At 40.3% G+C, this 13,289-nt stretch overlaps 1 protein-coding gene across 1 annotated transcript; it reads left to right on the plus strand.

The window, feature by feature from the left end:
* The first annotated feature begins 11,437 nt into the window (after positions 1–11,437).
* Positions 11,438–11,935, plus strand: LOC145158001 (uncharacterized). Its single transcript, XM_079076968.1, has one exon. It carries the CDS (start codon positions 11,438–11,440, stop codon positions 11,933–11,935), a length of 498 nt encoding a protein of 165 aa, XP_078933094.1.
* Positions 11,936–13,289: the final 1,354 nt, after the last annotated feature.

Here is a 13,289-nt window from a genome sequence, read left to right on the forward strand (position 1 = left end):
TTTTTCGGTATCTGAAGCGAACCTCGTCTCTCGGTCTCTGGTATCCTGCAAAATTCGGCTTCTTCGTTCAAGCCTTCTCTGATGCTGATCTTGGTTGATGTGGTCTGGACCGAAAGAGCACTACTGGCGGGTGCCAATTTCTTGATGTTAAACTCGTCAGTTGGCAATCAAAGAAACAAACTTGCGTGTCTCTTTCTACAGCCGAAGCTGAGTACATCGCCGCAGCATCCTGTACTTCACAAGTTGTATGGATTCAAAGCCAACTTAGGGATTATGGCCTAAGCATGAAGAAGATTCCCCTCTATTGTGACTCTGAAAGCGCGATTAGAATATGTCACAATCCAGTGCAACACTCCAAGACAAAACATATTGCACTAAGATACCATTTTATCAAGGATCATGTTGAAGATGGTAATATCGAAGTCCATTTCATTAGATCTGCTGATCAACTGGCTGATATATTCACCAAGGCCTTACCTGAAGCAAGCTTTAATAAGATACTCCAAGGCTTGGGAATGATGGAAGATGAGTCTGTACCAAAACCCCTTTCTTCTATTAAAATTGTACAAGCGAAATAGAGCTAACGCTTGGTCTATTTCGGCTCTTGAATTTTTCAGGAACCGAAATGAACCGAACGCTCGGTCTATTTCGGCTCTTGAATTTTTCGGGAACCGAAATGAACCGAACGCTCGGTCTATTTTGGCTCGCGAATTTTTCGGGAACCGAAATGAACCGAACGCTCGGTCTATTTCGGCTCTAGAATTTTTCGGGAACCGAAATGAACCGAACGCTCGGTCTATTTCGGCTCTAGAATTTTTCGGGAACTGAAATGAACCGAACGCTCGGTCTATTTCGGCTCTTGAATTTTTCGGGAAACGAAATGAACCGAACGCTCGGTCTATTTCGGCTCTATAATTTTTAGGAACCGAGTTGACCCTAACGCTCGGTCCATTTCGCTTCATCTTATCTCAGGATTGGGTTCGGTTGTATATCTTGTTTATCCTTTCGCTTGCTTTACTATGGTATTTGATTTTATGTTTTTATTATTTTTCAGAAATTACAAAAATCCAAAAATATTTTATTTTCTGTTTTTATTATTTTTCAGATATTACAAAAATCCAAAAATATTTTATTTTCTGTTTTTATTATTATTTTTCAGAAATTACAAAAATCCAAAATATTTTATTTTTTAATTTTAATTTTATTTTATTTTTCAGAATTTCTAAAAATCCAAAATTACAAAAATATTTTTATTTGTTTTAGTATTCTCTCTCAATTATTATCATGTTTCAAGTTCACAGATGCGACACAAAATGATGTTGGGGCAGGTATAACATTCTTATCTTTGTACTAAGCTAGGTATCCCTAGAAGCATGCTGCTGCATGTAGACCGAAGCCTCCAAAACTCTGAGTGAAGTCTTAATGATTCGATAAACACCAATCGTCTCTTCCCAATCAGGCTGCTAAATCACTCAAGTCATGAGCTACCTTACTCTTCTCATATTGAGTAAAGAGTTGTCTGCTTTGTCATTTTTCGTATAGCAGAGGTACTTTCGGTTCCTTAACCACCTCCACTCATTTCTCCATTTGCTTTCGGTTCATCAACGTAACCCTTGAGACTCTCAGATATTACCACTAAGGTTTATGGTTACACAACTTTTGTGTTCATGATCTTAGTTTCGTTCTACCACGAGCTGAGTGAAACCCAAAATCCAAAACAACTAATGAATTGACGGTGAACAATCAAACGTTCTAGCTCTCACCCATGATTTAACGAAACCACTCTTGTGGAATGTCACCTGAAATCTCTTTTTCTTTTTGAGTGATCTTTATGAAATTGTCTAAACACCAAGATGTTTTCTTCCTATAAGATCTAGTTTTTTTTTTTTTTTTTTGAGATTTCTAAAATAAATCAAGTCACTGAATATTTCATCAAACCTACTTGTTTAACAGGCTACATCGGTCTCACAAGTACTTCGTCCACTTTCGGTCTTATGTCAAGAACCAAAGCATGGATTGAAGCTAAACCACCATCAATAGCCTTATAATCAAAAGATGCCTTTCAATGCTTCTTAACAAGTATTTGATCGTGTTTTCACGGGGAACCACACAAGCACTTCGAAGTCTCTCTTGACTTTGAAGGAAGAGATTCGTGCACGTGATCTAGTGCTTCATGTCTTGATTGACATCACTAATATCCCACATAAATTTTGCTTTATTTCTTTATCTTTCACACTATCTTGCACGAAAATCTTTACGATTTTTCCAAACTCTGGTTCGGTTGCTAATAAGCTATTTTCAGACATATAGCTTCGGTTCTTTATGGTGGCGTTGATTTATTTTAATAATAAAAATATAATAAGGATGAGTCAACATGAATTTGAAACGGTTCAAAATTTGAACAGGAGATAAGGATGGAAAGGCGCGTGAATTTGAAACGGCACCTAATATCACGCCTGATGACGTCTTTTTCGGAAAACCCAGCTGTCAAATCACGCTTTTTCAGGCGTCGATTTAGAAGATAGTCGAATCATTACTGTGGATTTTTCTCTCTCCTGGCGATGGTATAAAAGGTTTTCTCACACCTCTTGGGTTACTTTACCAATTCTCCACTCTCTCTCTCAAGAACAAATCGGCGATTTTCTACTGTTCATCTTCTTCTTCACACCTGCAACAATGGCTGAATCTTCCTCGGTTTACGAACAAACTGCTCAGTCATCTCTTCTGACGATCAAGCCAAATCAGAATCTGATCATCGAACTAAACCCTTTTGTCTACGATTCGTACATGCTTCATGTGGTTGAATGTCTCAAGTATTCCCCACTGGTGGTTGCTCTCACAAAGGTTGAATGTGTTCTAATGTCGATGCTCTCTCACGTCTACTCCACTGCTGTTTACGATAAAGCTAAGGAGTGTATCTTCTTTGAGATCGCCAATCAAAAGACGTCGATTTCAAAAGCTAGGTTCTGTTTGCTGCTACACCTTGCTGTCGCCGATTCTATGATTAACCCTGATTCCATTACTGCTACTCAGCTGTTCACGATGTTTTATGATATGGGGTACACTGAGCTTCTCACCACTGTCACTAAGTTCAAGAAATCTTGTCTTCCTCCTCAGTGGAACGGACTCTTTACTCTCCTCTCCAAGGGTTTATCGGAGAGAGTTGCAGGTTCAGATGGAACAAGCAGGGCGTTCAGGACCCTTCTATATGGTCTGTATCATGGGGTTAACATGGATTATGGGTCAATCATATGGTCTCGAACTGGTTCAGAGTATAAGTTCTTCTTCAAGGCACTCAGAAATTTCATGTGCTCGGTTTTGGACTTTAGTCACTAATTGGGCGATGACAAAGTTTCATGTTCCAACAATGGCGGATTCACTCAAGTCATCGATTGCTACCTTCCACACGACGCGGATTCTTGTCTCAGATCCCTCCAATTTTCTCTTCATTGGTTCAATTCCGGAGTCAATGTACAGATGTGTTCTCCTGAAAGCCAGGTAATCAATGAGTACAAGAAGCTAACACCTACAGGTCCACGGCAACTTACTCTAGAAATGCAAAGCTCGCTAGACGCTGCAGACAAACCAGTAAAAAGAGGGAAGAAGCCTGATAGAAAAGGGGAAAAGGACGGTCAATCCTCCAAAGTTTCTACTCCCAAGAAACGCAAGTCTGAGCAAGCAGCGCCTACTGCTCCAAAGAAACGAAAGATCAAGATAAAAGCTCAAAGACCGAAGTCTCCTTCCCCATCTTCCAGTGACTCTGAGTATGTTCCCTCTAACACACAGCACGACCCCGAGTCAACTGACGACGAAGTTACTCGAACCGAAAGTCCACCTAGAGGTAATTCGCCTCCACCCTCACCATCTAATGACAGTAACCGAAACTCACCTCCTCGTTCTCCTCCACACTCGGTTCCTATTACTATTGCTCCCTTTCCTCCACCCATCTCATCCACCACTACTACCTCAATTCCAATTCCAACCCCACTGTTCACTACAGTTACTACCACTACTACTTCTCCAACTGAACCTCCTGTTCGTGTCAACGTATCTGATACGGGGGCATCTACTTTCAGTTCTGATCCCCCAATTACCTCCGCACCTTTATCCCCACCTCCTTCACATGAATTTGAACTTGTTCTTGGCGGTGACGACATGGAATTCGACTTTGTTTACTTCAGTCCTTACCGAGTACATAGTGATGATGATGACAACGCTCCTGTTACGAAGAAGCATCTCAAGGCCATGAATGACAAACTTGACCAACTGCTCTCTTCCTCTTCTGGAAGTGCATATTCAGAAGCAGCAATCAAGGCTCTGTTGGCAAAAAGCATGACACTTCCATCACTAATGCTGTTAAAGCCATTAAAGCCTCAACCTCCACTTGTCAGAAAGCTTCACTTGCAGTCGAAGCCTCCACCAAGGATTGCAAGCAGGCGACCGCAAATGTCGAAAAACTAGTTTCGGATGCACAGCTATTTCTTGATTCTCTCCAAGCTGCTGCTCAGAAGAATGCTCAGACAATAAATGCTTCGGTTGATAATCTTACGCGTTCACTAGAAGCCGAAAAGAAACATTTTGAGGAAGCTCGCCAAGCAATTCAGTCTGCTAACACTAAGCTTCACACTTCAGTTGATGTTCGTCTCACTCAACTCGAAGCTGAGCTTGCTGTCGAAAACAAAATTATGGATGAGCTGGATAAGCGCACTTCTCAGCTCAAAGTTCAGAATCTCAAGATCAAGGCTGCAAACAAGGAGATTGCAGAGTTAAAATCTGAGCGTGAGGTAATTAAAAGTTTGGTTGGTGATGTACATTCCATTCTCCTACACCTTTTGGAAGCCCATGACTCGATTCTTACCATCTCAATTCGACGCCACTTGGCTGAGAAGTTGAGACTTGCTCTGGATGTTTGGAGCAGAATTGAGGGTGTTCCGGAGCCAGTTGTCCCTCCGAAACAAGGGGGAGAAAGTGTTACTCAGGGCAAGGGCAAATCTCAACCACCTCCACAACCGAAAGTCACTACTGAGCCGAAGGATAATGAAGCTCCGGGCAGTATGAAGGACAAGCGTAAGAAAAAGATTGGTGATGATGATGAGGATGAAAACGACGATGACACTGATACAAAAGGAAAAGCTTCCAAATCTGAAAGTCTTAAAGTCAAGCCCGGTGATCAAGAGATTGAAGCGAAGATTCGAAAAGAGAAGGAACTTCTTGATAAGGAGAGGAAAGCGAATGAAGTGCTAGAACAAAGGAAGTCTATGTTTCCTGAGTGGTCTATGGAAACGCTTCAGAGGGAGGTAATCGATGCACCAAGCACTCATTGGCTCGAACCGGTCCTTTCTTTTGGGCTTGAGAATTCCAAGGACTCACAGTTTGATATGCCAATCACCCGAAAGGCATTCATTTTTCATTGTTTTGAGTTAACGGCTGGTATACCTTCCCCAGACCCGAAGGTTGATCGGGATCTGCTTGAGTATTATCTTGAGTTTGCTCAGCCGCAATACCTGACCTGGAGTAATCAGAAAATCACAACGGTCAAGGTGTTGAAACCCACTTCAGCAGGGAAGTTCATCAACATAAAGTTCAAAGTGACCCGAGGCTCTGATAGCTCGATTCATATGATTTCCCTGGCTGATCTGCCGAACCTGAATCCTCATGATTGGATTCTCCTTAACAACATTTTGCTGACTAATCAAAAGGAGTATGAGCCTATTATAGATCACATCAAGCGAATGCTCGTGTGCTATATTCATGAAGTCGCAAAGATGGATCAGGAAATCGCCTCTGCCATACATAAGAAGCCCACTGTGAAGCCAATAGGGAGGGCAAGCGATGTCAATGTGATTATTAAGGGTAAAATTGACCCCAAGTTTCATACGGTCATGTTCACTAGGGGCGAAAGACAAAAATGTCTGTTCGCTCTTATTGACAAACACCTGTTCTCCACCGCCTGCTTGGAGCATATTCTGGATATTATACACGGGTGTAATCAGAACAGCAAAGTCGATAAAAGGATGTTTACTGATATGCTTCGGTGGTATATTCTTTTCCGTCAAACTCTTCTTGCCATCATCCCCAGGCTGTTCAAGATCGCGAGGAAGACTAAAGTTACTCAACCGAAGTAGTCTCTCGCCTCAATAGGTGCACAGGGGGAGATTGTTGGGTTTAAGGGGTTGCGCCATTGTGCCTTAGTAGTTCGGTCCTTTTTGTATTCCCGGTTTGGGCCTGTCCAACCGTGGATTATCATTAGGGTTAGCTTATATATTATGCATTCATGTATAGCTTTAAGGTTAACGTTTTAATTAATAGCTTATTGCATTGTAACCCTAGCACACCTCTACAGTCGAAGTTCTTCATCGAGCTCTTCTGAGGTGTGAGATATTAATCATTCGACACCATTTGATCCATTCTTGTGTTCTTTACTAGATTAATATTGTTTATCTGTTTAGAATCTATCGATCTTATAGCGCATTATTCTCATCAACTATTTTAGTGTACAAGATTTAGGGTTATTTATTTTGTTGGCCTCGATAACCACCAAATTTTGGCGCCGTTATTAGGGATTGGTTTATTTTTAAACAATTTATTTCTCTATACCTAGATCTCAACGTATAGGTACTTTGATCTATGATCCGGAAATTGAAAAAGAAGCAAGACGTTTTGCAAATGAAAAGAGAATAGAACTTGGTCAAACTTCAAACCCTAACGGGGACCCAAAGGTTGAAACTGCTTCCTCTAGTGACACCAAAACCGAAGTAGACCCGATTCTAGCCCCGACCCTCGCCAAGAAATTCCCGAAACACCACCCTTACAACAAAATCCACCCAACATAAACCAAATTCCAATGGCGGAAGGAGAAGAATCTCCCGAAAGAACCTTAAGACAAATGATGGAAACCGATGTCACACAAATTCCAACCGATATCAATTACCCCGTTTTGGAAGGAGGTTCGGAATTGAAATCAAGCTTAGTTCATCGCCTTCCAACTTTTCATGGATTGGAGAATGAAGACCCACACAAACACTTAAATATGTTCCACATTATTTGCACTGGCATGAAGCCACAAGGTTCAACCGATGACCAAATCAAATTAAGGGCATTCCCCTTTTCATTGGCCGATAGAGCAAAATATTGGTTATTTTATCTTCCATCGGGGTCAATCAACTCATGAACCGATATGGCAGGAGCTTTCCTTGATAAGTTCTATCCTGCCTTAAGAGTCTCAAGTCTTAGAGATGAGATTTGTGGAATCCACCAAGGTCACAATGAGACTTTCCATGACTTTTGGGAGAGATTCAACAACTTGTGTTATAGTTGTCCACAACACCAAATTCCAAACAACTCCTCATTCAACATTTTATGAGGGATTATTACCAATGGAGAGAAGACTAGTTGATGCCTCAAGTGGTGGAGATGTCTTTAGTAAAACTCCTCAACAAACAAGACAACTCTTCAACACCATAGCCACAAATTACCAACACTTTGGCCCCTGCCAAGACATGAAAACGGACACGCATCAAAATATCAATGAAGTGGTGAAATCAAGCCTCAAATCTCAACTTAAAGATCTATCATCCGTTGTCCAAAAGCTAGCCATAGGACAAACTCCACAAGTGATGGTTTGTGGAATATGTGGAACAATGGGACATCACAAGGATATGTGCCCCATTCTTCAAGAAGATGTGGATCATGTTAATGCCACGGGAGAATTCCAAAACTACCACAACAAACCATCCGGTTATCAAAATGCCCACAATTCAAGTTGGAATCCAAATCCCAATATGAGCTACAACACAAGACCATTGCCTCAAAATGCATTGGTTAGACCTTCTTACCCACCACAACAACACTATTACCAACATCCACCACCCCATTATCAATCCAAACCACACCCTCCACATCATCACCAACAACCTCCTCAACCCTAACCAAATAGCCCCGTAATGTCTCTTGAAGACATTGTCAAGTCTCTTGCCACTAGCACCCAACAATTCCAAAAGGATACAAGGAATAGTATGTCCAACCTTTAAGCACAAGTGGGAGATATAGTTACATCCTTAATAAAATTGGAGTCTTGTGGCAAACTACCTTCTCAAACCGAAAAGAATCCAAATGTCAATGTTGTAACCTTGAGAAGTGGTAAACAAACCGGAGAGAGTAGCTCAAGGAAGAAGTCAAGGGAAGATGAGGAAGAAATAGAGATCGCTCTCATTGAGGATCCTATTGTCAAGAATTATGCACAAACTGTAGTTCCAATGAAGATTACCCCTCTAGTCACTCCAACAGCCACTCAACCACCATTTCCCTCCCGACTTGCAACTTCAAAGAAGAATGTGGAGGAGAAAGAGATCTTGGACACCTTCCGAAAGGTGGAGGTAAACATTCCTTTGCTCGATGCAATCAAAAAAATCCCTAGATATGGAAAATTTTTTAAAGAACTTTGCACAAACAAAAGAAAACTGAAAGGGAATGAAAACATTTCAATGAACTAAAATGCATCCATGGTTTTACAAAGAAAAATTCCACCTAAATGCAAAGACCCCATAATGTTTACGATTCCTTGCAAAATAGGGGATGTTACTTTTAGTAGTGACATGCTTGATCTTGGTGCTTCTATTAATGTCATGCCCTATTCGGTATATGAACCGTGAAATGTTGGTCCTTTAAATGAAACGGGTGTCATAATTTCGCTTGCGGATAAATCAAGTGTTTTTCGTAGAGGTGTTTTAGAGGATGCTTTGGTGAAAGTGAACCAATTGGTCTTCCCGGTGGATTTTTGTGTGGTTGATTTAGAGGAACAAGTTTCCTCCAAATCGGCTATAATCTTGCTTGGAAGGCCGATTTTGAAAATGGCCAGGACAAAGATCGATGTGTATGCGGGTAGTTTAACAATGGAATTTGATGGTGAAACAATAAGTTTTAATATTTATGATGCTATGAGATATCCTAGTGATGTTTCATCTTTATATTTTGTTGATGTTGTTGAACCACTAACCCAAAATTTGTTTGAGTTGACTAATGGTGACATGTTGGAGATGATTCTAAGCAAAGGGTTCGATTTTGGGAAGCTAGCCGAGAAATTGAAGCTCTATTATCTAGATCCGGAAGTTGAAAAGTTGGTCAAATTTGGAAGTGAAGAAATCCACAAGATTCGATGTCAAGCAAGTTGAGTTGCCCTCAACTCATACAAAGTTACCACCTTCCCTTGTTCAACCACCGGAATTGGAATTGAAAGTCATACCTCAACACTTGAAGTATGCCTATTTGGGAAAGAACGGGACTCTTCTGGTTATCATTTCCACTCACTTAACCGAATTTGAAGAAGAAAAACTCCTCAAGGTGTTTAAGGAACACAAAGAAGCCATGGGTTGGATGATTGCGGATATCAAGGATTTGAGCCCCTCCACTTGTATGCATAAGATTTTGATGGAGGATGAATGCAAGCCAAGACGAGATGCACAAAGAAGATTGAATCCGCCTATGATGGAAGTTGTGAAGAAAGAAATATTGAAGCTTCTTGATGTGGGGATGATCTATCCAATCTCGGATAGCAAGTGGGTGAGCCCGGTGCAAGTGCTACCAAAGAAGACGAGAATCACTGTGGTTGAGAAACAACAAAGGTATTATGGTCTCCACCCGTGTGCAAAACGGATGGAGAGTATGTATTGACTACCAAAAGCTCAATTCAATCACGAGAAAATACCATTTCCCATTGCCTTTCATTGATCAAATTTTAGAAAGGTTGGTCGGGAAATCTCATTATTGTTGTCTAGACGGGTATTCCGGTTTTCACCAAATCCCGATGGCACCGGAAGACCAAGAAAAGACAACCTTTACATGTCCATTTGGCACTTTTGCATACCGGAGAATGCCATTTGGATTGTGTAATGACCCGACCACTTTCCAACGTTGTATGGTTAGTATTTTCTCGGAATATGTCGAAAACATAATTGAAATTTTTATGGATGACTTTACGGTATATAAAAACTCCTTTCAAGAGTGTTTGACCAACCTCACAAAGATTTTGAAAAGATGCATTGAAACAAATTTGGTTTTGAATTTTGAAAAATGTCATTTTATGGTGAGTTAATGTCTTATTTTGGGCCACATTGTGTCAAAGAAAGGAATCGAGGTAGATAAAGCTAAAATTGATGTTATTCAAAGCTTACCTTACCTGACTTGTGTTTGGGAAGTTCGTTCTTTATTAGGCCATGCAGGTTTCTACCGAAGATTCATCAAATACTTTTCAAAGATAACAAGACCAATGTGCCAACTCTTGCAAAAGGAAGTTGATTTCGAGTTCAATGAGGCGTGCAAATAGGCTTTTAACAAGCTCAAGGAGTTGCTTATATCCGCTCCCATCATACAAGCACCAAATTAGGATCTCCCCTTTGAGATCATGTGTGATGCAAACAACTATGCTATAGGCGCTGTTTTGGGTCAAAAGAATGGAATAGCCTCTCATGTGATCTACTATGCATCACGAACACTAGAAAATGCTCAAAGCAACTACTCTACCACGGAGAGTGAGCTATCAGCCATAGTGTTCACTTTGGAGAAGTTTAGGCAATATCTACTTGGTACCAAAGTCATTGTGTATTCGAATCATATGGTTCTCAAGTACTTGATGACAAAGAAAGATGCAAAGCCAAGACTCATCCGGTGGATCTTACTATTACAAGAATTTGATTTGGAAATGTGGAACAAGAGGAGATGCGAAAATCTTGTTGCCGATCATCTAAGACAGATCATTTTAAATGAAACTCCTCTCCCGTTGCGAGACGAGTTTCCGGATGAGCATCTCTTTTCCCTTACTCAATCTATTCCTTAGTATGTCGGTATCTTTAACTTTTTTGTCACAAAAGGTATCCCAACACATTCACACGTGATCAAAAAGATAAATTAAAAAGTGATGCAAAATACTATGTGTGGGATGAACCTTATTTGTGGAAACATTATCCCGATCAAATCATTAGGAGATGTTTACCCCAACAAGAACATTAATCCATTTTGCAATTTTGTCATGAACTTGCTTGTGGGGGACACTTCGGACCTAATCGAACTTTAAGAAAAATTCTTGAATGTGGATTATTTTGGCTAACCATGACACGCAATTGTTATCTATTTTGTAAAAGTTGTGAACGGTGCCAAAGAACATGGAATATTTCTCAAAAGAATCAAATGCCACAAAATCCAATCCTTGTTTGTGAAGTTTGACGTATGGGGGATTGATTTTATGGGCCTATTTCCCATGTCATTTTTCAACGTTTACATCTTACTCGCGGTTGATTATGTTTCTAAATGGGTTAAGGCCAAAGTCACAAGATCAGATGATGCCAAAACGGTTATCGATTTTTTAAAGTCTATTATTTTTGTGATATTTGGTGTGCCTATGGCCTTGATTAGTGATAGAGGGACACATTTTTGAAACAAGATGATGGATGTATTATTGAAGAAGTACAATGTAACTCATCGTGTTTCTACCGCCTATCACCCCCAAACGAATGATCAAGCGGAGGTTTCGAATCGGGAAGTCAAATCCATCCTTGAGAAAATAGTGAATCCAACGAGAAAGGATTGGAGTTTAAGACTTGACAAGACCCAGATAGGCATGTCTCCATTTAGATTGGTTTTTGGAAAGCCATGTCATCTTCCCGTGGAACTAGAACAACGTGCATTTTGGGCGGTCAAGCAATGCAACTTCAACATTGATGAAGCGGGAAGACTTAGGAAGCTTCAAATTCAAGAGTTAGAAGAATTAAGAAATGAATCTTATGAACACTCAAGGATTTACAAGGAGAAAACAAAGCTTTTCCATGAAAAATCCACCACTCAGAAGCATTTTGAACCAGGACATAGGGTCTTGCTTTACCATTCACGACTGAAGTTATTTCCGGGAAAGTTAAGATCAAGATGGATATGGCATTTGTTGTGATCAAGACCTTTGATCATGGAGTGGTGGAGATTCAAAGTGAAGAAACGGGACAAATTTTCAAGGTCAATGGGCACCATTTGAAACCATTCCATGAAGGTTTCAATGCAAATACGCTAGACATCATCCATTTGGATGTCCTGAGGTGTTAAAGCAAAGATTGGAGGACGTCTCGCCAAAGACGTTAAAGAATGACATTTTTGGAAAGCATTGTGCTTTTATCTTTTCCAAATCCAATAAATGATTTAAAAAAACGTTTTTGAGATTTTGAAAATAACATTTTTGAAAAATTTCAACCTGCATTCCTGCCTTTGTTCCAAACTTTTGTCAATTTTTCGAAACCAGGACTTTGCGGGAATCATTTTGGCCAAAAATCAAGTTTTTAGAAAAATTTTAAATTTTGAAGTGCAGAAGGTTGTTCGGCCCGCACATGATTTTGGCCTAGTGTCCATGCGGCCCGCGTGAGGTGTCTGTGCGACCATTGTGCAGTCCATTCCTTGCCCGCGTAGAAGGTAGCCTCCAACACTCTTCAGCTCGTACGACCAGCATGCGGGTACCATGCAACCCGCGTAGATGTTTTCAACACTTAACCATTCTTCAGCTTTAGTACGTGCGGCCTTCGTGCAACCATTGTGCGGCCCGAACAGGTTGAGAAAATTTCTTCTGCTCTTTTCTGTGAACTTGAAAAAAAAAAAGAGAAGCATGCTAGATGCGACCTTCATGCGGCTCGCACGCCACCTATGTTAGCTGTTTGACTAGCCACTTAAATTTTTTGACTTGCATTGACTTTGGTTGACCACCTGACTTTTGTTGGCATGTTGAGTTAAATGAGCTGCTAACATTTCCTCCCTTATATAACAGTTCTTCCCTCTTCTCTCTCAAGAAAACACCCAACCACACTCAAGTTCGCCGGGAAAATTAAGATTGTCAAAGTTTCACGAGTCGGAATCCCGCAAAACCACCGTTATTCTTCTCCTTTCCTACCCCTCGTCCTTACCCTTACCCTTACCCACCAACACCCCTAATCGTTTTGAAAATAAGAATTGATACGTATACAACAACTTTTTGTGATTTTGTCATACACAACATGTTTTAAAGGGTTATACAGTATATAAATTGTATAATTCTCTAAAAAGTATAAATTCTTGTGTATGCCAAAAAAATGTTGTATACGTATTATTTCTCTTTAGAAATTGTTCGATGCGCTGAACTTTCATCATATATATATTTTCTTTTTCTATAATTACGGACTAATATTTTCATCCACAAATTTATTTATTTTTTCTTTATTACGGTGCGTATGATTGACAAATAATGTACGCACATAAGATAAGATACGATGATGCATACAATAACA

This window comes from Lactuca virosa, chromosome 2 (genome assembly GCF_052849685.1).
Source record: "Lactuca virosa cultivar CGN04683 chromosome 2, Lactuca_virosa_CGN04683_v6, whole genome shotgun sequence".
In the NCBI taxonomy this organism is placed as follows: Eukaryota; Viridiplantae; Streptophyta; class Magnoliopsida; order Asterales; family Asteraceae; genus Lactuca; species Lactuca virosa.

What these genes read in the sequence shown, in the direction of transcription:
- LOC145158001 (XM_079076968.1), top strand. Translation starts at nt 11,438, where the DNA reads ATGGATGTATTATTGAAGAAGTACAATGTAACTCATCGTGTTTCTACC.